Here is a 25274-nt window from a genome sequence, read left to right on the forward strand (position 1 = left end):
CTCAGACTCAGGCCCTGTGATGCTTTTGTTCCCCTTACCTGAATAAAAGCACCTTAATAAATATAACTTTTGGGGAGTGCTTGACCACAGAAGAATTTACAAATGCCATTAAACTTAGTACACTAGCAATTTTATTTAGAAAACTATTTGTCCACTTTGTGTAATCTCTTTGAAACTAATGAGAAACACAAGTCATGCCTTCCCTCCATCCCAGGTGTATGTCTTTCTGACCTGTAAAGGAGTGGAGACAGACCCCCAGTTCTCTCCTTTGAGCCATTGTTCTGGTTTCTCATTCGTGGAGAGGACAGTGTGAGTTTCTGGTTGCTGAGGGGGCTCCCATGCCCGTTGCAGGCTGTAACCCCCTGAAATGAGCAGAGAGGCACTTGCCCACAGGGTGACTGGATGGGGCTCAGTTTCTCCTTGTACTTCGTGATTTCATTCGCATGTTGTCCTCCTGCTGCTTCGCAGCTGTTCTGCCTTCGAGTTGTATGGTAATCTCTTTCCCTTCTATGGGTGCAGTGAGAAAAGGCTGTAGTTTGGGATTTACTAGCATTTTGTGGTTTTTCCCCGCCGGAGGTGTTATTTGTATACCTGACTGGAGACTGACTTCCTAACAGTTTGCTGTAGGAGGACATCCTATGTTTTCTGTTTATAAAGTTGTCTTACCTTTCTGCCATTTGCTTTTCTAGGATAATCTTTTTGGGGGTACAGCAGCTAAGAAGCAGACATTGTCTCTACAAGCTCAGAGAGAAGAGAAAGCAAAACCCTCCGAGCTCTCCAAAAAGAAAGCATCTGCCCTGTTGTTCAGCAGTGATGAGGAGGTGAGCTGAGGTTTCTCCTAAAGAAGATGGGATTATTTCATGGGATTTAAGAGTTAAAGCCATCCCAAGTCTTTTTCTACCTGTTTTATATCTCTTGATGTTCAGTCACCAAAGGCGATGTTCACAAGATTGTCTTTTCTGAAGGAAGACATTTAATGTAATGTATCAATTTAAAGATGAATCTCTTCAAATTGGTTAGGAATAAGTATGACTCCCACTCCTTCAAATGAGTTAGGCCGGCTAGGGGAAAAATGATTTCTCACCCATGGCTAGGTTCATGGTCAAGTTCCCTATAACAAATGACAGATTAACCAGAGAAGAGTGTGCAAGTTTACTTAAGGTAAGTTTTACCAGACACAGGAGCCTTCAGAAAGGAAAACTCAGAGAAACAGGAAATCCTGTGTCAATTTTATGCTGTCTGATGAAGAAGCGGACAGTTTTGGAGAAGCACGATTAGATGAAAGGGGTGTGACCTGATGGGAATAAGCTGGGGGAGCTCAGCAAGGCCTGCGTTGTCAGATCATTCTCTGCATCTTTACAAATAAGGAGGCTCCTTTCCTCTGGGAATAGGGAGGACTGGAATGAAGGTCTCATGACCTACTCCAGAGAGGGTTAGAGGATTCTTCTATGGCCGGCTTCAGAGGAGAAGGGCCAGGGAAAGGTCAGAGAGACCTTTCTGCTTCTTTTTTCTCAAATATCAAGGTCATATTTTGAGGTAGCATGTCCCGTATACCCCAATGACCATGTATACTAGTATCTTGTTAAATGACCACTGTGTTTCATTAATTTAGAACTATAGTTAGGAGGAGTTACCTATGGAGGTTAAACTCCTTTTTGAAGGAATCTTAACAATATTTCTGTTTGTGATCTGGATAGATATTACCAAATCAGTTAGTTTAGTTGCTAACTCAATCAGATTTAGTAGCAGGGAATCAGATTTAGCTGTGCAGAAAAAGACTTTAAATATGATGATATAAAAAATCCTGAGTATTAAACATCTTCCTGTGTTATAATAATTCCTCTTTTTTTTTAACATTGTAGGCAAGTTAGGAGGGGGTGAAGTGGATATATAAGTCATAGATATGTTCATGTTCTTATCAAAACAATTTAAAAGTTCCAAAGCAGATTGCAAAAAAAATGTATTAAAAGCTTATGCGGCCAGGCATGGTGGCTCACGTTTGTAATCCCAGCACTTTGAGAGTCCGAGGCGGGCAGATCACTTGAGGTGAGGTCGGGGGTTTGAGACCAGCCTAACCAACATGGAGAAACCCTGTCTCTATTAAAAATACAAAAAAATTAGCCGGTTGTGGTGGCGCATGCCTGTAATCCCAACTACTCAGGAGGCTGAAACAGGAGAATCACTTGAACCCAGGAGACGGAGATTGTTGTGAACCGAGATCGCGCCATTGCACTCCAGCCTGGGCAACGAGCGAAACTGCGTCTCAAAAAAAAAAAAAGGTTATGCAACACACATGTGAACAAGACACAACGAAAAACTGCTAGTAATCCTTTACTACAAAAGTCTGAGTCTGGCCTTTAGAAAGTATTTAAGGAAATCCCACTCAGCTGTGCTCATGCCTTCACATCAAGGAACTCCCAAGCATATATAATTTGTGTTTTCTACTCAAATGTATGAATTTATGATGGGTTATCCAGTTTTTTTTCTTTTAAACATTGTCAGTGGTTGTTCCCCCCGTAGCAACAGCCACACATCAGTTTAGTTGCTCCTACTAGAGTATTATAGTGGTTCAGGAAAATAAAAACATTAGCTAAAGGTTGGAGCAAAAAGACATGCAGAGGAAAGATAGCCAAGGTTCTAGAACAGGGGCGTCCAGTCTTTTGGCTTCCCTGGCCCACACTGGAAGAAGAAGAATTGTCTTGGGTCACACATAAAATTCACTAACACTAACAATAGCTGACGAACTAAAAAAAAAAAAAAAAAAAAAAGGTTCCTGCATAAATCCCATAATGTTTAAGAAAGTTTACAGATTCATGGTGGGCCTCATTCAAAGCCATACTGGGCTGTGTGTGGCCTGTGGGCCACGGGTTGGACAAGCTTGTCCTAGAACAAAGACTGTCAACTTTGGCTGCTCACTGGGATCCATGGGGAACTTAAAAGAGTGCTTGCTGACAGGAAAAGAGTGCTGACAGGCTGGGCACAGTGGCTCACGCCTGTAATCCCAGCACTCTGGGAGGCCGAGGTGGGCGGATCACCTGAGATTAGGAGTTTGAGACCAGCCTGGCCAACATGGTGAAACTCCGTCTCTACTAAAAAATACAAAAATTATCTGGGCGTGGTGGTGCATGCCTGTAATCCCAGGTACTCGGGACGCTGAGGCAAGAGAATCACTTGAACCCGGGAGGCAGAGGTTGCAGTGAGCTGAGATCGTGCCACTGCACTCCAGCCCGGGCCACAGAGCAAGACTCTGTCTCAAAAAAGGAAAAAAGGAAAGAAAGAAAGAAAGAAAGAAAGAAAAGGAAAGGAAAGGAAAGGAAAGGAAAGGAAAGGAAGAAAAGAAAGGAAAGAAAGGAAAGAAAGGAAAGAAAGAAAAGACCTAACGAGTGCTGACAGTGGATCCCAGCTCCAGAGATTCTGAATTAATCGGTTTAGGGTACAGTCTCATCACTGGAGTTTTGTGATGCTCTGTAGTGGATTTCAGCGTTTAGTCACTGCTTAACATTGAGGAGCACTTCTCAAACCTTAATGTTTAAGAAATCACCTGGGCACCCTGTGAAATGCAGGTTCTGAATCAGAAAGTAGGGGCGGGGCCTGAAATTCTGCGTAATCTGCTGCTGGCTTGTGGACTCCACTTTGATTTGCAAGACTCTGGACTCCAGAGATAGAGCACTTATGCAAGTGCTTGGGAGTTCTTTGATTTGAAGGGGTGTGAGCATAGTCGAGTAGAATTTCCTTAAATGCTTTCTAAAGGCCGCATTCAGACTTGTGGTAAAAGGATTACTAGCAGTTTTTCAGTGCTCTACACGTTCAGAGAAACTTCTCTAGTCACATACTATAGAAATGATCCCTGAAAGTATAGTCTTTACTAGCAGTTTTTCATTGTATCTTGTTCACGTGTGTGTTGCGTGAGTTTTTACACTTTTTTTTTTTCAATCTGCTTTAGGATTTTTAGAATTAAAATATCATTCTTCTCTGGAGTTGGAAGTTTTTGAGTTTTTGGTATTTTTACATTTGGCTTCCTTCTTATAGCCTCTGTAATTAATGTTGATTCCCTGAAATAGACAAGTTGCTTGTCATAACACAGTGCAGAACCACAGTGGGAAGAGACATCACGACAGGTGTTGGAGGAGGAAATCATGAGAAGCTCTGTGAGGTCAGAGAACCCAGCTGTCTCGATTTGAGTTCAAAGAAAAGTCTTAGGCATGAGCTTTCTTCAAGACTGATGCACTAAGTTTAATACTTAGTTTAAATACAACATACTTTAACAAATGTAAGTTTTATTTTACTCCCTATGTTTTATAATCTAAATTGCCATTGGACTTTTTTTTTTTTTTTTTTTGAGGCAGAGTCTCACTCTGTCCCCCAGGCTGGAGTGCAAGTGGCGTGATCTCTGTTCACTGCAAGCTCTGCCTCCTGGGTTCATTCCATTCTCCTGCCTCAGCCTCCCAAGTAGCTGGGACTACAGGCTCCCACCACCACGCCCAGCTAATTTTCTTGTATTTTTAGTAGAGGCGGGGTTTCACCGTGTTAGCAAGGATGGTCTCGATCTCCTGATCTCGTTATCCGCCCGCCTCGGCCTCCCAAAGTGCTGGGATTACAGGTATGAGCCACTGCGCCCGGCCTGGAGTTTTAATATATATTTTATGTTTTAAGGACCAGTGGAATATTCCTGCTTCACAGACCCACTCAGCATCTGACAGCAGGTCTAAAGGAGAACCCAGGGATTCTGGGACCCTCCAGAGCCAGGAGGCCAAGGCTGTGAAAAAGACCAGTCTCTTTGAGGAAGACGAAGATGATGATCTTTTTGCCATTGCCAAGGACAGGTGAGATAGTCATTGGAAGGAATCCCTCGCTCCGTGTCCGTGGTAACAAGAAAAGGAATTTGATGCACAAGCTAGTTCCTCGGGTGATTGCTAATCATGGATCACATAGTGATTGTGCCAGTGAGAATGTCTTTGCTTTTCAGTGGCACTGTCTTTTCCCTCAGTACCCGGAAAGGTTTGTCTTCATGGATCCTTATCTGATTTCTTCCCCCATCATTATTTTTTAACCTTATTCTTTTTCTTTGTTTGTCAGGGATTTGAGTATAGTTTGGTATCTTTTGTTTGTGATTTTTCTCTGGGCTACTCTAAAGTATGTCAGGTTTGGTCAGGATTACTTAAAAGTTATTTTAGGCCAGGTGCGGTGGCTCACGCCTGTAATCCCAGCACTTTGGGAGGCCAAGGCGGGCGGATCACGAGGTCAGGAGTTCAAGACCAGCCTGGCCAATATGGTGAAACCCTGTCTCTACTTAAAAAATATAAAAATTAGCCGGGCATGGTGGCACGTGCCTGTAGTCCCAGCTACTCGGGAGGCTGAGGCAGAAGAATGGCTTGAACTTGGAAGGTGGAGGTTGCAGTGAGCCAAGATGGCACCACTGCACTCCAGCCTGGGCGACAGAGCAAGACTCCATCTCAAAAAAAAAAAAAAAGTTTGTTATTTGAATAGAAATCTGCTCAGCATTGAACACATCCTGCTAGGAGGAAGTTCCCTGTAGAGCTGTGCAGTATCCCGCCAGGGGCTGATAACCCATAGCTGACCTAGGTGCCTCTCCCCATTAATGCTGGAACTGAAGCTGGTAGGATATTCAGAGTGAGCATGGGCTGTGGTTGGTATAACATGCTGCCAGATTAGCTTATGGGTTCAGAATTACTTCCCTGCAAATACTTTTTTTCCTTTTAAAAGCCTGACATGATTACTTTGAAATTCACCTGAATGTTATTAGCAGAAAGAAGTAACTGATTGGACATGGAAATCCTATGCTTTGGTGTGGTTAAGCATCATTTGATAGATTCAGAAGTACCTCAGGTTTCTGTCTCCAAATACTCGGATCTTGTCGAGCATCACCATTTCTGCATTAGGCCCCTGTAACTTGACACTCAGATGCATCTTTGGTCTCTGATTTAGAATATAGGCTCTGGAAACTTGATATTAAATTCTGATTCTGCCAGTTCCTGTCTGAATAACCTTGGGCAAGTTACCTAACTTCCCTGTGCCTCAATTTCCTCATTTGTTAAACAAAAATAAAAACAGTATTTCTGTCATCGGTTTGTTGGGATGATGAGATGGAATCTAAATGTGAAATGCTGAGCACAATAGCTGGCACATTCTGAGCCCTCAGGTATTACCAGTTAGCATTGTGAGTGCAGGGAAATAGTACATTCCTTTATTTTTGTTGCTCTCTCCTGGGACATTCTTTTTCCTATGTTGCCTGGCCACCTTCTTTCAAAACTCAGTGTAAGTCTTGTTTCTTAAGAAGCCTTCCCGGCTGGGCGCAGTGGCTCACGCCTGTAATCCCAGCACTTGGGGAGGCCGAAGCGGGCGGATCACGAGGTCAGGAGTTGAAGAACAGCCTGACCAACATGGTGAAACCCCATCTCTACTAAAAATACAAAAATGAGCCGGGTGTGTTGTGGTGGCTCGCACCTGTAATCCCAGCTACTCGGGAGGCCGAGGCAGGAGAATTGCTTGAACCCGGGAGGCAGAGGTTACAGTGAGCCAAGATCTCGCCACTGCACTCTAGCCTGGGCAACAGAGGGAGACTCCATCTCAAAAAAAAAAAAAAAAAAAAAAATGCCTTTCCTAACTTTAAACAGATGAGAAAGAGAAGAAATAGGGAGTCGAGGGCGGACATGGCTCCACCTTCACACCCCCACATCCTCAGCTGAGCATTTTCTGCACTGTATCCAGGTTAGCTTGTTCCCATGAGTGTCCACTACCCCCACCCCACACAAGGTCATAAATCTGGCAGTCTGAACCCCATCTTGTTTGTGGGTCCTGGTTCCAGCCACACACCATACCTGGCTTTCAGGAATGCTTTCTCTGCTCCAGATACATCCTACCTCCTATTGTTCCCGAAGTTGTCTGTCAAGTTTTGTGTATGGAAAATAATTCATACTTTCATCAGATCTCAAAAGAAGCCTTATACACACAAGAAGAAGTTGAGGTGAGGATGTGGAGGAATTGGAACCCTCATACACTGCCGGTGGGAATGTAAAATGGTGTAGACACTTTGGAAAGTGGTTTGGCATTTCCTCAAAATGTTAAACATAGAGTCACCATATGATGTAATAGCTTCGTTCCTATGTATATACATAAGAGAAATGAAATTAGTTGTTCATATAAAAACTTGTACATGAGTGTTTATTGCAGCCTTAGTCATAACAGCCAAAGCGTAAACAGCCCAAATGTCCATCAACTGATGACTGGATAAACAAAATGTATAACCATACAATGGACTATTCTTCAGCAATGAAAAAGAATAAAGTAGTGATGCATCCTAGAACATGAATGAACCTAGAAAATTTTATGTTACTTGAAAGAAGCTGGTTACAGAAAACCACATATTGTATTGTTCCATTTATATGAAATGTATAGATAAACCATAGAGACAGAAAGTAGATTAGTGGTTGCCAGGGCCTGTGGGGCAGGGGGAATGGAGAGTGATGGCTCATAGGCATGACGTTTCTTTTTGGGGTCATGATAATGTGCACTTAGGTTGTAGTGATATTGCACAGCTCAGTGAGTATATTAAAAAAACCATTGAAGTATGCACTTTAAAAGGGTGAATTTGGCCAGGTGCAACGGCTCATGCCTGTAATCCTGATTGGGAGGCCAAGTGGAAGGATCTCTTGAGGCCAGGTGTTTGAGACCAGCCTGAGCAACATAGAGCAACCTCACCTCTCCAAAAAAGTAAAAAAATTAGCCAGGCATGGTGACGTGTACCTGTAGTCATAGCTACTTGAGAGGCGAAGGCAGGAGGATCACTTGAGTTCAGGAATTTGAGGCTGCAGTAAGATATGATTGTGCTGTTGCTCTCCAGCCTGGGCAGTAGAGTGAGACCCTGTCTTAAAAAGTAAAATAAATATTAAAAATAAAGTAAATACAAGGTGAATTTTATGGTATGTAAATTATGTCTCAATAACGCTACTAAGAAAAAGAAATAGAAGCCAGGCACAGGGTCATTTCCCAGTGCTGATCCTGGCCCTGTGATCTCTCTTGGCAACCGTCTTCCTGACAATTCGGGAAATAGGCATGTCCACTTTGGTTCTTTTTGTGCCATAGGAAGTGGGAGAGAATGTTCTGCTTGGGAAGGCTCAGGCATCGTGTGCCTTGCAGAGGTAACAGCTGGTGCACCTGCACTGGATAGTAACAGGAAAGGGGCAACCTGAGGCAGGAGGAACAGAGGCTGGTGATTTGTTGGAGACAGATTTCATCTATTTGAAAGGTCTTTCCTGTTTGCTTTCAACTGTGTAAGGTCAACTAATGGCTTGGGTGTTCGGGTGGTAGGTGGGTTCCTGTAGGTGCAGTCTAGAAGAAATATTGTTGTTATGGTTTTTGTTTTTTTCATCACACTTTTCCTTAATTTGACCTTTTGTTTGTTTGTATAGCCAAAAGAAGACCCAGAGAGTGTCACTCCTCTTTGAAGACGATGCTGATAGCGGAGGCTCTCTGTTTGGCTCTCCTCCCACATCTGTTCCTCCTGCAACAACGGTATTCTTCATCTCTTAGTCCCAGGAAATGTCCTTGAGTTTATGCTGCATCAGTAGTGGTACTTCCCCGAATCAGCTCTTCATACCTAACCTTGGAGGCTGAGTTTTATGGAAGACCTTATTTGCCTAGTTTCAGAAAGAGATCTTCTGATTAATAGTGTTCTACAGAAGAAGCACACGTGCAAAGCCATCATTCAGTGTCAGGTGTAGGAACAAGGAACTGGGTCTCAGAAGAGGCTTGGCCCCATTGGCATGGAATTCTGCTAACATTAGACTAGGCCAGTTAGGGCAAAATCATTCCTTTTATGAGTGTGTGTCAAGTACTAACACTGGTCCTGGTTTATATTAGCCAATCAGTAAAAAGGAAGGAAATTCTCACACGTGCTACAAAATGCATGAACCTTGAGGCCGTTATACTCCATCAGTGGAGAAATGGTCACACAGGTCCTAGTACAGTTAGACTGTGGAATACTATACAGTGGTGAAAAAACCCAGGGTGGAGCTTATTGGGATGAAAAACATACTGCAGGCCAAAAAAAAAAAAAAAATGCATAAACACGTAAACATGGTGTAATTTAAACTTTAAAAAACAAGAAATACACATGAATGCCTGGAAACCGGCCTGAAAGTATCGATAGCACATTGTTACCAGCGATTATGTCCCGGGAAAGGTATGGAATGGGGGACATCATACTCTCAGTGCCTTTTTAAAGCCTTTTTAAAGAAGGCATTTATGCATTACTGTAGAATTAGAAATAAACTCCAAACAAAAAATATCTAGGAGATATGGAAGAAGACCCTTCCTGTTAAATGGAGTTGCACAGCTTATACCAGAAGCTCTCAGCCCTGGGCCAGCATGCTGCCCACCCTGGGCCCCAGGCTCCCTGCTGCTGCTTCTACGTGGCTCCTGAGCCTTTCCTTGGGTGCTGTGTACTTCCATCTCCCCCTTTGAGGACATCCAGTGGCTGTACAGTTAAAGGAGTCAGGAGATCTGATTGGTTTTTCTTTGTAAATTATAAATAACCTACTCTGGAGGATAACTGAGCAATAAATTAATGAATTTTGCAGCCTCTGGTGCTGTAAAACTTCTTTCAACCTATGGTAATTATGATTGTTAAATAAAACAAAAGGTCAAGACACACAACTTAAGTAGCTGAATAGCCTACACGTTTTCGATTATTTGTGAATATAATCATCTTTAGACAATAGTAAATAGAAGATATTTCTTGTTTGCAGATATTTCAGTGTAAGTTAATTGTGACTTGGTTGTAAGCCTATGTTGACCAAAAGGTTAAACCACAGGCAGGAGAACTTAAAGAAATGTAATGTGAGTTTTGTTTTGAGCCAAGCTTGAGAACTACTAGCCCAATAAAGAGACTCCACACAAACTGAGAATGCTTCCCAGAGTGGGCCACAGGAGACACAGCATTTATACATTTCTGTTATATAGAAAATGGGAGAAGGGGGCAGTGAAGCAAAGGTGACTTTCTTAACAATTCAGATTGGTGCTCAGTGACATTGTATATAAGATAAAGTAAATATGTGGTTAACGTATTTTACTAATTAGCCTTTTACCCTAATGAGTACGTAGGGGTCGCAGGGTCAGGAGAGGGATGGTTGATTTTGTGCTGCCTTTGTGCTTCATCCAATAGGCAGGTTGTGATCGGTACCTGTCAGTGTGATATTTGACAGACTCTGGCCTTGCAGGTGAGGTTCAGCTTTCGTTCATAGGCCCGGTTTCTATTACCCATATGGCCAAGATGCAGCCATATTAGACAATTTTTTTTTCTTCAGACTTTCCTTATTTTCTGACACCTATCAAGAAAGTAAGTTTGACCAGGCGTGGTGGCTCACGCCTGTAATCCCAACACTTTGGGAGGCCGAGGTGGGTGGATCACCTGAGGTCAGGAGTTTGGGACCAGCCTGGCCAACATGGTGGAACCCCATCTCTATTAAAAATACAAAAATTAGCCAGGCATAGTGGTGCATGCCTGTGATCCCAGCTACGAGGGAGGCTGAGGCAGGAGAATCGCTTGAACCCGAGAGATGGATTTTGCAGTGAGCTGAGGTTGTGCCAGTGCACTCCAGCCTGGGCAACAGAGCGAGACTCCATCTCAAAAAAAAAAAGAAAAAAGAAAAAAACAGGAAGTAAACTTCATGACAAGGATGAGCTTGTCTTCAAGAAGATTAAAACTGGTACTTTGGGTAGCATTTTCTGTGGTTTAAGGACCTTAGTTATATATGAAGGAAGAATATGATTTGCCATACTTAAGTCTCTTTTTGCCTCCCCTATCAACTGTTTGTACTGAAATTTTTGTTTGTTTGTTTTGAAACAGAGTCTTGCTCTGTCATCCAGGCTGGAGTGCAGTGGCGCATCTCGGCTCACTGCAAGCTCCGCCTCCCAGGTTCATGCCATTCTGCCTGAGCCTCCCTAGTATCTGGGACTACAGGCGCCCACCACCATGCCCAGCTAATTTTTTGTATTTCTTTAGTAGAGACGGGGTTTCACTGTGTTAGCCAGAATGGTCTCGATCTCCTGATCTCGTGATCCGCCCACCTTGGCCTCCCAAAGTGCGTGGATTACAGGCGTGAGCCACCGTGCCCGGCTGCATTGAATTTTTATGTAGTTTTCAGTGAGTCCAGGATATTCCACAAAAGCCTTTTCCTTTAATCACTTCACTATTGCCTTATCTCTTCTGAAATTCTTTATGGCTTCCAGTGTTCTTTTATGTCAAGTTCAATGGTTTTGCACTTTACTTATCTCTTCCTAATTAAAAATCCCCTTGCTCTCTTCTTTCTTCATTCATCACATTTTAAAATCATGATTAGCAATGTCCTTCCTTAGTTTCCCAAATCTGCCTTCCTAACTTGATTTAGGTGTTGCCTCAAAGCACACTTCCTCATGTCATATGGTATGATTTGTATCTATACTATACTATAATAGAGCTTTAGTTTTTTCTCAAGAACTTGTTGTTAAGTCACTTGCTGCAAAGATGCCATGAATTCCAGGAAAGTCACAAACCTCAGTTTCCTAGTCCCCAAATCCCTGCCTCCCTGATAAGAGATGAAAAATGGGCTTGAAGTGCTTGCAGACTTGTATTGAACACTGAGTTGGTATAAAACGCCGGGACTGGCCATGGAAGTATAGTGTATGGTCCTTTCAGATGAACAGACAAACAGATGTGTGCTAGCTGTTATATAAGTTAGGCAGAAAGTCAAGGAAGGGTCAGGTAGAGAGATAAATATTATGCTTATTCAACAAAGCAACTGACACTTAACTGAAGAGGACAGAGACCATGGGTGACATCTGAGTGGGGGCCTTGCTTGAAGGATGGGGAGGATTTGCATCTACAGATATCGAGGGCAGCGTGGCATGGAAGTTTGAAAGTTTGCAGTGACTTTAAGGAACAGCATGGAAAGGAGGAGATGCACATGAGTAGAGGGATAGAATGGGGTGTCTGCCGAGTGTCATTTGCTTCATGCAAGGAGTGCAGGTTTGGGTTGGGAGAGGACCTGATCCAGCAGGTGTTTTGTTTTAGCAAGACAACTCTGGATGATGTCTTCTAGTTGAAATATAAGAGGAGTGAGGCAGAGAGAGAGAGACTCATAATCGTCTGGTGGCAGAGGTAAGGATCTGAGTGAGGGAGGCATGGGGGTTGACAGACACAAGTAGACAGATACAGGTGATGTGGTGGCATGAAGTGTCCTGTCCACAAGTCCCGGGTGGTGGTGTTTGTTGCTTCTCCCTTTAGGTGCTACCTTCACTATCCTGTCCTCTCTTCCTTGATCACATTTAGCTGAAGCCCCAAGAGGATGGTTTGGGCTTGTTCTGTATATGGCCATGCTGGTCAGACACACTTTTTTATTGTTATGGATGTCGTGTACTCTTCTTTTGGTAGAAAAAAGAGACTGTCTCTGAGGCACCACCTTTGCTGTTCAGCGATGAAGAAGAGAAGGAGGCACAACTTGGAGTGAAGCCTGTGGATAAGAAGGTTGAGAGTGCCAAGGAGTCATTAAAATTTGGGAGAACTGATGTGGCTGAGTCAGAAAAGGTGGACTTTTCTCTTGTATGCTTGAATGCGTTTGACTCTCGTATGTTGTTTTAAACACACACAACCCCTTAAGTTTTTTGACCACAGAAAATAAATGGCCCATCTGTAGACAGATTCGAAAACATAGACAAGCAGTCTGTGTCCCCACAGTGCAGGAAGTCTCTGCAGGGCCTTTCCTCCCGGCCCTTCTCCAAGACATGTGCGCGCTGTGGTGTGCCTGCTCCTGTCTCTGTGGTTACTGTCACGTCATGGCATCTTTGCTTTCTAACTTGTTCTCTTCTATGCAGTGTTCCTGTTACCCTTGGTCCTCCTTTGGTCCCCGACTGCACTTGAATTTAAATGTCAGTTTTAAGGAGATTTTAGTTTAGCATCCTTTTACTTTTAGATGATATTGGCAAGGATTACAGAGTAGAGTGAAATTTCTACTCTCTAAAACATTAGCTTTCATGTCCTGGACGGTCTGCCATCTCTTGCAGGAGGCCTGTGGGTAGTGCTGCTGGCCACACCTGGGCATCCAGCCTTGTGGTTGCCTTCAGTTTCTATTTGCCTCTTTTCTTTCTCTAACTTTTCTTATACGCTGTGTGTCCAGCTGCTTAGGTCTAAGATCTCCCAGGGCCTATGTGAAGAGTGTTGCATTTGCATTTGCTGCTGAGGCTCTTTGGAGCTACAGTGATACAAGCATTTTATTTGTACCTGTGTTCCTGTGTGAAATTCTCTTCCTAGTGGCAGTGTGTGGACCCCAGTCCTATCCGGGTCCCGGTCCACACTTGACTCTGACTGGTTGCTGTACTGCCCTCTCCCTGAGTGTAAGCCCCTTGCGGACTAGGCCCAGTTTGTTTTGCTCACCATTATATCTGTAGTACTTGGCGTATTACCTTGCACACAGTAAGGCACTATGTTATAAATTATGTATTTCTTTAAAGAAGCATTTTTTAAAATAGTTTGAGTACTCTGAAATCGGGATGTACCTCATAATCAATTGTATCTTACCTGAAATGTGCTAGTTGTTGAATGAATAAATGCTGCATTTTAGAATTATTTCAGAGATTCTTCTTCCATTGCCTATACAGTTGTAAGCCTTTTAGAATTTGAGGGTCTGATTTTCCTGATCAGATTTCCCCCTTGGGGCTTATGTATTAGTTAAATGCTACGAATTCATGGTCCACTCCCAATGATCAGCACTTGTGTTAGTTATCTTTGTCATTTAGAAATTCTTCCTAGTTCATGAGCAACCAGTGTGCATCAGGATTACAGACGTCCTATCACTTGATAGGAGAGAGGGGCCCATGGTCTTAAACTGCTTGGAAAAGTTATCTTTGGCTACGGATGATTGTACAAGACTGTCTCTTGGAGCAGCCAATCAAGAATTGACCTCAGTGTTTTGTTACTTGGGCGCAGATGTCATTCACTGTGCCCTGAGTCATGCAAATGTGGCAGTTACTGAATTAATGAGGAGCTTGGCGGGTTCCATGATAGGATTTGTATTTTCTGGTGTTACTTATTTTTTTCTCCCTATTATTTTCATTTTCAGGAAGGACTTTTGACTAGATCTGCTCAGGAAGCAGTCAAGCATTCTGATTTATTTTCTTCACCATCCCCATTGGACAAAGGAACCAAGCCTAGAACCAAAACTGTTCTTAGCTTGTTTGATGAGGAAGAGGATAAAATGGAAGATCAAAACACTATCCAGGCTCCACAGAAAGAAGTAGGAAAGGTAAACGAAAAGCAATAGTGGTTCAAGTCTCTGGATGAGATAAAAGACTCTCATCTCATGGTTGTCATTCTGTCATGTGAGTTTCTGAAGGAATCTTAACCTGCAATGTAGCGTGTTAATGGTTCTCTGCAGTCATTTAGATATTTGGGAATCTTAATCAGGAACTCTTACCTCAAGTAGCAGTGTTAGGATAGGGGATTAGAATTTCACCCCCCTCTTCTGGGATTTACAGACCTTGTTGTTCCTTCTAGCAAAGCTTTGCCCCTTGGCCAGTTGTGGGATGTAAGCAACAGGAAAGGGAAGTTAGGCTGGAGCTGTACAGTTAAGTTATTTCTAACATTCAGTTTAAGAAAAAGTGTTGTAGATGAACCTTTCATACTGATCAGGCGTCAGCAAACTATTTCTATAAAGGACCATATAATGCCTATTTTGGCTTTTGCAGCTTATTTGGGCTCTGTCATAACTGCCTAGCTCTGCCACTGGCAGCATGAAAACAGCCCTGGGAAACATGAAGATGGATGGGCATGACTGTGTTCCAGTTAGTTTTATTAAAATAGGTGATGGTCAGCTGGGCGTGGTGGCTCATGCCTATAATCCCAGCACTTTAGGAGGCCAAGGTGGGTGGATCACAAGGTCAAGAGTTTGAGACCATCCTGGCCAACATAATGAGACCCTATTTCTACTAAAAATACAAAAAGTAGCTTGGCATGATGACGCGTGCCTGTAATCCCAGCTACTCGGGAGGCTGAGGCAGGAGAATTGCTTGAACCAGGAAGTCGGAGGTTGTAGTGAGCCGAGATCGCACCACTGCACTCCAGCGTGGCAACACAACAAGACTCCATCTCCAAAAAAAAAAAAAAAAAAAAAAGATAGATAGATGATGGTCATTCTGTGAGGTCAGTATGACCCTGATATTAAAACTAGACAGCGACATCACCAGAAAGCTACAGATATCCTTTATGAATGTAGAGGCCAAAATCCTCAACAGAAATACTACTAAACCCAATTCAGCAAAATATAAAAAGGATTGCACATTATGAGAAGTGAGATTTACCCCTGGAATGCAAGGTTGGTTCAACATCTAAAATCAGTTGATATAATGCACCATATCAATAAAATACAGAATTAAAAGGCACATGATCATCTCAACACATGCAGAAAAAGCATTTAATAAAATCCACACCTTTTCATGGTAAAACACTCAATTAATTAGGCATAGGAAGAAGCTTAATGAACTTGATAAAGGACATCTATGAAATCCCTCAGCTGACATCACACTTAATGGTGAAAGACTGCATGCTTTTCAACCCTAACATCATGAACAACACAACAATGTCCACTCTTGGTAATTCTAATCAACCTTGTACTGGGGATTCTAAGCAGGGCATGTAGGTGAGAAAATGAAATAAAAGGCATTCAGATTGGAAAGGAAAAAGTGAAGTGACACAATCTGTATTTGCAGATGGCATGGTATTTTATACAGAAAGTCTTAAGGAATCTACAAAAAACATCCATTGGAAATAAAGTCATTAAGATTGAAGGATGTAAGATCAATATGTGAAAACCAATGGTAGTTCTGTAAGCTAGTAATGAACATTTACTAATTTATGAAAGTTACTAGTAATAACTTTTTTTTTTTTTTGCAAGGAGTTTCACTCTTGTCCCCCAGGCTGGATTGCAATGGCACAATCTCGGCTCACTGCAACCTTTGCCTCCTGGGTTCAAGCGATTCTCCTGCCTCAGCCTCCCAAGTAGCTGGGATTATAGGCACCCACCACCATGCCCAGCTAATTTTTGTATTTTTAGTAGAGACAGGGTTTCACCATGTTGGCCACGCTGACCTCGAACTCTCGACCTCAGGTGATCCACCTGCCTCAGCCTCCCGAAGTGCTGGGATTACAGGCATGAGCCACTGCACCCCACCTACTAGTAGTAACTTTCATAAGCAATTACTAGCTTATGAATGAAATTAAGAAATCAGTTTCTTTTATAGTAATACCAAGAAGGGTAAAATACTTAGGAGTAAATTTAGCAAAAGAAGTACAAGACTTGTAAACTAAAATCTACAAAACATTGAAAGAAATTAAAGCCCTAAAATCGATGGAAAGACATCCCATATTTATGGACCAGAAACCTTAATATTGGTAAGGTGGCAATACTTCCTTCCCAAAGTGATTTATTGTAATCTCTATCAAAATTCCAGCTTGCTTTTTGCAGAAATGGACAAGCTGATCCTAAAATTTTTATGGAAGTGTAAGAGACCAAGAATAGCCAACAGTCTTGAAAAGGAAGAATAAAGTTAGAAGACTCACACTTCCTGATTTCAAAACTTACTTTAAGACAGGGTGGTATTGGCATAAGGTTAAAATACATAGATCAGTGAAGTAGAATTGAGAGTCTAGAAATAAACCCTCACATTTACAGTCAGTTGCTTAAGGTGCCAAGATATTTCAGTGGGGACACAATAGTCTTCAGCAGATGTGCCAGGATGCTGATTATCTACATGCAAAGGAATGAAGTTGGACCCATTAATAAATAAACTCAGATCCAGTGTAAGATCCAAATGTAAGAACTAAAACTGTACAACTCCTAGAATCTAGAGAGTATGCGAGTAAATTATCATGACCTTGGATTAGGCAAAGCCTTGTTAGATAAGACACCAAAAGCACAAGTGACAAAAATAGCTAAATTGGACTTTATTTAAATGAAAAACGTTGGAAAAACATTTAAAGGGTACCATCTGGAAAGTCAAACAACCACCCACAAAATGGGAGAAAAGATTTACAAATCATATATTTGATAAAGGACTTAGATCCAGAATATGTAAAAGACTTATAAGTCAATAATAAAAAGACAAATAGCCCAGATGAAAGAAGGGATAGGCCAGGCGTTGTGGCTCATGCCTGTAATCCCAGCACTCTGGGAGACCAGGACGGGAGGATTGCTTTAGGCTGGGAGTTCAAGACCAGCCTGGGCAACATAGCAAGATCCTGTCTCTACAAAAAATTTTAAAAATTAGCCAGGCCTGGTTGTGTGCTCCTATAGTTCTATCTCCTTGGGAAGTTGAGGCCGAAGAGTCCTTTGAGCCCAGGAGTTCAAGGCTGCAGTGGGCTGTGATCACACCACTGCACTCAGGCTGAGTAACAGAATGAGACCCTGTCTGAAAAAAAATAGATAAGACAGACATCTGAATAGAGATTTTACTGAAGAAGACAGACAAATGGCCAAAAAGGATATAGAAAGATAACTCAGCGTCAGGGAAGCCAAAACCACAATGACATACCACTTCATACCCAGGAAGAGGACCATAATAGAAAAAAAAAAAAAAAAAAGGGAAGTAACGTGTGTTGGTAAGGATGTGGATAAATGGAAATTCTCATTCCTTGCTGCTGCAAATGTGGAACAGTACAACCACTTTGGAAAACAGTTTGCTGTTCTTTAAATTCTTATAACATAAAGCTACCACACAATCCAGGAATTTTATTCGTGGGTACATATCCAAGAGAAATAAAAACATGTTCACACAAAACTTGAATATGATTGCTCCCAGCAGCATTATTCATAATAGCCAAAAGATGGAAACAGTGGCTAAACATAATATAGTATATCCATACAATGGAATATTATTTGGTAATAAAAAAGGCAAAGTACTGATACATGCTGCCATATGCATGAACCTTGAAAACATTCTAAATGAAATAAGCCAGTCATGGAAGACCGCATATTATGTGATTCCATTTATATGAAATGTCCAGAATAGGCATATGGATGGAGACAGAAAGTAGATTAGTAGTTACTGGGGGCTGGGAGTGGCAGTGAGCAGGAATGGATAATTACTGCTAATGGTTTGGGGTTTCTTTTGGGGGTGATGAGAATGTTCTAAACTTAGATTGTGGTAGTGGATACACAAATCTGACCATACCAAAAAATCATTACATTTTATACTATAAATGGGTAGATTTTATGGTATATGAATTTGATCTCAGTGGTGATGTTATGCAAACCAGGTTGGCAGGTCATAGATTGCCAATCCTTTTTATAGATCTAACCAAAGAAATCGTCTATGTTTATTTCTACAAAAAATGTTTTATGAATTTTTTTGTTATACCAATACTATAAGCTTATTTATAAATGAGAGCTGCACACAGTGAATATGATTAATTTGATATGTTTTCTCCCAGTCTCTTACTGTGTATAGTTTTGTAATGTTTTTCCATGGTTGTGAAACATTTAACCTTACTTGCTGTGTTAAACTCATTTTTATATATAACAATAATTATTATTGTTAATGTGATTTATTTTGTTAGAAGTAAGTTTTTCATTAGTTTTTTTGTTTTGTTTTGTTTTGAGATGGAGTCCTACTGTGTTGCCCAGGCTGGAGTGCAATGGCGTGATCTCGGCTCACTGCAGCCTCCGCCTCCCAGATTCAAGGATTCTCCCACCTCAGCCTTCCAAGTAGCTGGAACCACAGGCACACGCCACCACACCTGGCTAATCTTTGTATTTTTAGTAGAGATGGGGTTTCACCACATTGGCCAGGCTGCTCTCGAACTCCTGGCCTCTGGTAATCTGCCCGCCTTGGCCTCCCAAAGTGCTGGGATTACAGGCATGAGCCACCATGCCTGGCCTTTTTGTTAAGTTTTAATCTGTGGCTGTGATAAGGAAATAGGGATGAATTTTAGAATGTCAGGTCTGGAGCATTATATTATCAAACCAATAATGTTGATGGTAACTTTTAAATGTTAGATATCTAGTAAACAAAAAGGGACTCACTCGGAGTCTGAAAGTAGGGCAGAAGTGATGGACAGGCATGGGAAGGCTTGTGGTCGCACCTGTGCCAGATCTTTGGCCTGCAGTGCTTACAGGCGAGGGATACATACGTGACTGCTCTGTGTAGTTTGTGCTTGAGTCAGCTGCTGTCTCTTCTTCTCTTTGGAAATGAGATGGAGAGAATTCATTCAGTTGTATGTTTTTTATCTTCAAAATGTTTCTCATTATGGAACTAATGGATTGCTTTTCTAATAAAAAATTTAGATACTATACAAAGTTTATATAATATATATAACCTGGAAAGATTATCTCTAAAGCTCATGTGCATATATATATATATATCTGTATATCTATATAGATATATAGATATACAGATATATATATATATGTAAACTTTGTATTTATAAATATATTTTCTGGTATTTTTGGAAGCGCCATAGCATTCCATTTTGTCAATGTTTCATTCCCCTACCGAGTGGCTTTTCGGCTGCCGCCAGCCTTTTGCTCATATAATAACAGCTGCAGGGGACATCTTTGTTGTGTCCATCTTTAACATGTGTAACTTCCTTGAGATAAGTTCTTACAGCTCTAATCACACGTGACCTTCCCTCCTGTTCCCAGGGCCGTGATCCTGATGCCCGCCCCAAGAGCACAGGTGTCTTCCAGGATGAAGAGCTGCTTTTCAGCCACAAGCTCCAAAAGGACAATGACCCAGATGTTGACCTTTTTGCTGGCACCAAAAAAACCAAGGTCAGTTCCAAATGGTTCCCCACGTTATGACTTGTTATTGTATTGGGTACCGTCTCAACAGCTCACCTAGTTCTCTTTGTAAATTGTTTTGCTTTGGATATTGAACTTGAGTCTTGTTTATTCTAGCTGTTAGAGCCAAGTGTTGGGAGCCTGTTTGGGGATGATGAAGATGATGATCTTTTCAGCTCTGCCAAGTCCCAGCCTTTGGTACCAGCCTTTTGTTCTCAATACTGGGTCGTGTGGGAAAGATTCTGGGAAAGGAAACTAACGTCCAGTTAGATGATTAAGGGAAATCCTAAGAGAGTCATGCTGCTTTCTAGTAAATGAATGGCAAATAACATGCCGAGGGGAGCGTGTGTGGAGGATGCAATGCTTAGTTTCTGTTGTTTCTCATCTTATGTTCCCTATACTAACATTAAAACATTAATAATCCAGGCTCTCTGACTGTACTACACATCTGTGTGATGTTTAAATGGTTGATTGAAAGACCATTGCATACACTGGGGTGACTAAATATTCTTCCTTTCAGGTGCAAAGCTTTGAGTCTGAGTTTTAGTCTTTCTATGTCATTTTCTCCCCCAGCCCCAGTAGGTTTTTGTAAGTACTCTGTTTTCTTTTTATCCTAGAGAGGACTCCTGTGACAGCCACAGTCTTCAGAATGCTATTTCTGAAATCCTACCTTTGAGTTGGTGCAGCCCTCATTTGAGAAAGTATTTTTAAGACTCAGAAGCCAGGATTGTTTTTTGCATTATGATTTTTCCTTAAAATTTCTAAGATACTTGATGGCTTTTTGGTATTTTTTTTCTTTTGAAGGTACAAGAGAAAAAGAGAGTAGTGAAAAAAGACCACTCTGTTGACTCTTTCAAAAACCAGAAACATCCTGAATCCATTCAAGGTAGTAAAGAAAAAGGCATATGGAAGCCGGAAACACCTCAGGTTAGAAATCCTCTTTAAGGATTTTCAGCTCTTGTTTGCATCCCAGTACAGAGAAATTCCATTATGCAGACCCACAGTTATTCAGACTTGTCTGCATTAAGGAGGAAACAGCAACCAGGGCTGCCGCTTTGTCTTCACTGCACTCCCCCCGAGTCATCTCCCCTCTCCTCGCTCCATACTCCAGAGTTTCATGAATCTATACTTTAATAGTGTTTTTTGATGCCATGCCAGATTTGACTCTAAAATGGAGTTAAGGTAGGATGAAGAATCTTCTTCCCACTAAAGAATTTATTTCTCCCTCTGGATTTCCTTGGAATAGAATTAAAATAGAAATAAATGTAAATTACATCTGATTTCTTGGCTGCTCTCAGTGTTGCCTCTCCCGAGGTCGTTGCTGTTGGGCCCTACTCTGCAGCAGTCTTCTCACAAGGCTGTGGAGCTCCTCCTGGGAACAGCCCAGTACTGGAGAGCAAGTGCCAGTTCCATGTGCAGGTGTCCCAGGGTGTCTCACTGAAGCCTTAGTGTCCTGAGCTGTAAACCTGAGGCACTTGGACCAGCACATCACCACTGACCCTTCCTGGGGCTCAGATCTTTTGCTTTTAGAGCCAGTGCATTAGGCTATGGTTGAATTTTTGTGTGCTCCTTGAAATTTCTGTTTGATAACCAACATGGTAATTTTGCCTGCTGGTCAGTTTTAGCTGCTCTGATAAACTGTGACTCTTGGGAATCTTACTCATCTTGTGTTCCTTGACTCCATATCTGATCTGACAGCTTTCCACTTAACGTGACAGAGGAGGAGGCATACATGAAGTAGTGCTAGTGAAACGTCAGGCCCCAGGAGAGATTTGAATGCCTTTCCCATTAAAGAGCTACAGAAAGTGACAGTTTTGCTCCATCACAGATTTATTTACAGGCATAAGAAACACTTGTCTTTCTGTTTCCCCAGTGGATTTTTAACTGGATGTAATTTTACACAGGACTCATCAGGTCTCGCTCCATTTAAAACCAAAGAACCATCCACTCGGATCGGGAAGATACAAGTAATTAAAACACTGGAATCTTCATTGCCTGCCCTGTGGCATCTATAAACTTTTTTGGGTTTCCTACTTTTGTCAGCTGCTGCCAAGCATCTTCTCATCTCTTCCCCCGCCTCCCTCCCCTGCACCTAGTTGTTGTCTCTTGTGTGCTGCGTCTGTAACATCTATTCTTTGAGCCCAGTGGTGGGCATAGGTGTAAGACCCTCTGTTTTAATTCTGAGACTAGATCAGGCGATTTCCCTACATTTCTCTTCTCCTCTCGTATTATACATTGTGTGCACCGAATCTTGTCATGTGTCACAGTAAAGATAATAGACTGCTGTGTTGAAGAACAAATACAGAGTTTCATTTTTCTTCTTTAGGCAAATTTAGCGATCAACCCAGCGGCCTTGCTGCCCACAGCGGCTTCCCAGATCTCTGAAGTAAAGCCTGTTTTGCCGGAATTGGCTTTTCCTTCATCTGAACACAGAAGGAGCCACGGTCTGGAAAGTGTGCCTGTCCTTCCCAGGAGTGGGGAGGCCGGTGTGAGTTTTGATCTTCCAGCTCAGGCAGACACCTTACACAGTGCAAACAAGGTGATGAAACCATCTTTGCTTCCTTGCTGTCTTCTTTTAACCAGAACATGCATATGCTTCTTTCTACTTTATCAATTGCATACACAGCAGTCTTTGACTCTCCTTTTGAAGGGGGTGCCTCATCCTTCAGCCGCTCCCCCCTCCATTCTCCCCACCCCCCTCATCCTGCACCTGGTTTTCCACGGCCTGCATTTGGCACATTTGCATTTTGCTCAGTAGCCACAGTAACGTCTCACCACTTTGGCTGGTGTCTGACACCTGCAGGTTTCCAGCACTGCCACCTGGGGGTCTTCTAACCACAGAGCAGATCATGCCCCTCCTGCTGGCGCTTCCTCACTGCTCCAAGGAGAGCATTCGGGCTCCTGGGTTTGGTATGAAACCCCTTTACAATCGGTGCCAGCCCATGTGTGCAGCTTCCTCACCAGTCACTGCACACTTTCCAGCCTGACTCCAGGCACACCAGGTGCCACTCCCTGAACACACATGGTCTGTTCTGCTGCTGCCCAAGGCTCCTGCTGCCTCCTCACCAGGAATGCTCCTCTCTGTCCACAGCTGTACTTCCACATGCCCACTTCTGTCACTGTGCCGTGCACTCCCCGCACCAAGTTCCCACAGCAGCGACACTGTTTCATGGGATCTCCTCAATGGACTGTGAATCTTTTGAAGTTTTCCTTTCATTTTAGTTGGGTTTCTTGTTTCTATCCAGTCTCCCTTCTCTAGAAAGCTTTAGCTGATCTCCAAGTAAGTGACAGGACACAGAATGACCTACCCTGGCAAATAGATTCATTTCAAATGTTTCCAAACCTGTTTCCTTGTGCGAAACAAAACAGCCTTCCTTTTACGACAATTTTCATTGGCTTTTTTTTTTTTATTAAGTTTAAATTGGCAACTAAAATTGTGACATTCCCCTGAAGTTGGCAACACAGTCATACTTTGCCCAAAGTAGATTGTAGCTTCTCAAAATTCTACCTGATTGTGTATCTTGGAATATATCATAAACACTGCATCATTGCTACTAAGTGATTCATGTTTTGAGATTATATGAGAAGTTCTGATTTCTAAGCCATATTTCTTATGTGGAATATTTAACATTTGAATTTAATGTTTATTGACTTGAAGAAAACAGCACCTTAGATTACCTCTCTTTATTGTCTCGTATGTCTCCCCACTCCTGGAGCCTGAATTTAGGCTAGCCCCCAACAAAGATTAGTACCAGAATTCCCCGATTCTTTCTTGTTTTGAAAGATACCCGCGTTCCTATTGAGGGTAGAGTAGGGGCCAAGGGAGGGGTTGTGAGACACAGAGAGCCAACATGCCTACTTTCCAAGTTTCCAGCAACAAATGAAGCTTTTTGTGTGAAACTGAACTGAAACTGCCCTGAAAAGATTAAAAACTGGAGAACTCTAAAGGATTAAGAATGACTTAGTCTTGGAGTACTAGGAGCTATTAAACTCTTTCCTTGGAAATCATTAAGAAATAACCTCTTCTATGTTCTTAGATAATATCTTCATTGAAGTAGACCAGATAACCTTACAATATTTTGAGTCACTGGTTCTTTGCCATAGTAGCTTTGAACACTTTATTTTATCGTCAGATCAATGTGTGTTTTTTTTGCCGTTGCAGAGCCGTGTCAAGATGAGAGGGAAGCGTAGACCGCAGACCCGTGCAGCTAGGCGGCTGGCTGCTCAGGAGTCCAGCGAGGCTGAGGACATGAGTGTCCCCAGAGGACCCATTGCACAGTGGGCTGATGGCACCATTTCCCCTAATGGCCATCGGCCACAGCTCAGAGCAGCCAGTGGAGAAGACAGCACTGAGGAGGCCCTGGCAGCTGCCGCTGCACCTTGGGAAGGTGGTCCTGTGCCTGGAGTGGACAGAAGCCCCTTTGCAAAGTCTCTGGGTCATTCCAGAGGGGAGGCTGACCTTTTTGATTCTGGGGACATCTTTTCCACGGGCACTGGATCTCAGTCCGTGGAGAGAACAAAACCCAAGGCAAAGATAGCAGAGAATCCTGCCAACCCACCAGTGGGTGGTAAAGCAAAGAGCCCCATGATTCTTGCTCTAGGCGAGGCCAGCAGTGATGATGATCTCTTTCAGTCTGCTAAACCAAAACCAGCAAAGAAAACAAATCCCTTTCCTCTCCTGGAAGATGAGGATGACCTCTTTACAGATCAGAAAGTCAAGAAGAATGAGACAAAATCCAATAGTCAGCAGGATGTCGTATCAACAACACAAGATATTTTTGAGGTAATAGGACTTAACACGTTTTTGTGTCTGTTCTAAGTTAAGGAAGGTATCTGATTGGCTTATATGAGCCATAGATTATGTTTAGCATGTTGCGTGCATACCTCATAGCCACTTGCTTAGTAATTATAATTAGGCTCTTTTATTAATAAGTCTAACATTGATTCAGAAGTGGTTGTTTTGTTGCATGTAGAATGTATTTCTTGGCTGGCCATCATCATTAATACAGGTCTTGGTTTCTCTAGTCTTTACGGTTTTTTTATTTTTATAGAATATTGTTGTAATCAGCTTCCCGGGCATGCCACTCGTTGACATGCATACAGCTCCACTGGTCCAGCTTGGGAGTTTAACCTCTGGTTCTGGGGACATTGGCCCTGGCTGGAGCTGACAATGTAGTGCATGCAGGCAATAAGACTTTCAGTGGCATTTGCTCAGCAGATGTTTACTGAGCATCTGGGGACTGCAGGCACGAGGTGAACTCGGAGAAGTGCTAGGCTCCTTAGAGCCCTCTGGCAAGATAATCAAATACAAACAGGGCAATGGATAATTAAGGTGTTTTCAAATAGTACTAAGTGTCATGAAGAAAATAACCTGGGGCAGAGTGGTAGGTAGGGGTGGGAGGTGCTCCTTTAGGCAGGACTGGTAGAGAAGGTGTCACTGCAGTGCCA

General features: G+C 42.5%; 1 protein-coding gene and 1 pseudogene across 14 annotated transcripts in view; one reads left to right on the forward strand and one right to left on the reverse strand.

Moving 5' to 3' along the window:
• Nucleotides 1-25274, forward strand: part of WASHC2C (WASH complex subunit 2C) — a 65541-nt gene that overhangs the window by 37456 nt on the left and 2811 nt on the right. For 6 of the 14 annotated variants that reach the window (XM_030797708.1, XM_030797710.1, XM_030797712.1 and 3 more), the window contains 11 exons: nt 690-821; nt 4654-4823; nt 8430-8532; nt 12431-12583; nt 14115-14297; nt 19689-19817; nt 19944-20024; nt 20631-20753; nt 21731-21793; nt 22153-22365; nt 23989-24609. In XM_030797708.1, the coding sequence (XP_030653568.1) occupies nt 690-821; nt 4654-4823; nt 8430-8532; nt 12431-12583; nt 14115-14297; nt 19689-19817; nt 19944-20024; nt 20631-20753; nt 21731-21793; nt 22153-22365; nt 23989-24609 (1971 nt within the window). The remainder of the gene's footprint in view (nt 1-689; nt 822-4653; nt 4824-8429; nt 8533-12430; nt 12584-14114; nt 14298-19688; nt 19818-19943; nt 20025-20630; nt 20754-21730; nt 21794-22152; nt 22366-23988; nt 24610-25274) is intronic. The other 8 variants (XM_030797711.1, XM_030797714.1, XM_030797715.1 and 5 more) reach the window with 5 other exon arrangements.
• On the reverse strand, nt 3780-3863 carry LOC115831403 (annotated as a pseudogene).

The sequence above is a fragment of the Nomascus leucogenys genome, chromosome 18, assembly GCF_006542625.1.
Source record: "Nomascus leucogenys isolate Asia chromosome 18, Asia_NLE_v1, whole genome shotgun sequence".
Classification (NCBI taxonomy): Eukaryota; Metazoa; Chordata; class Mammalia; order Primates; family Hylobatidae; genus Nomascus; species Nomascus leucogenys.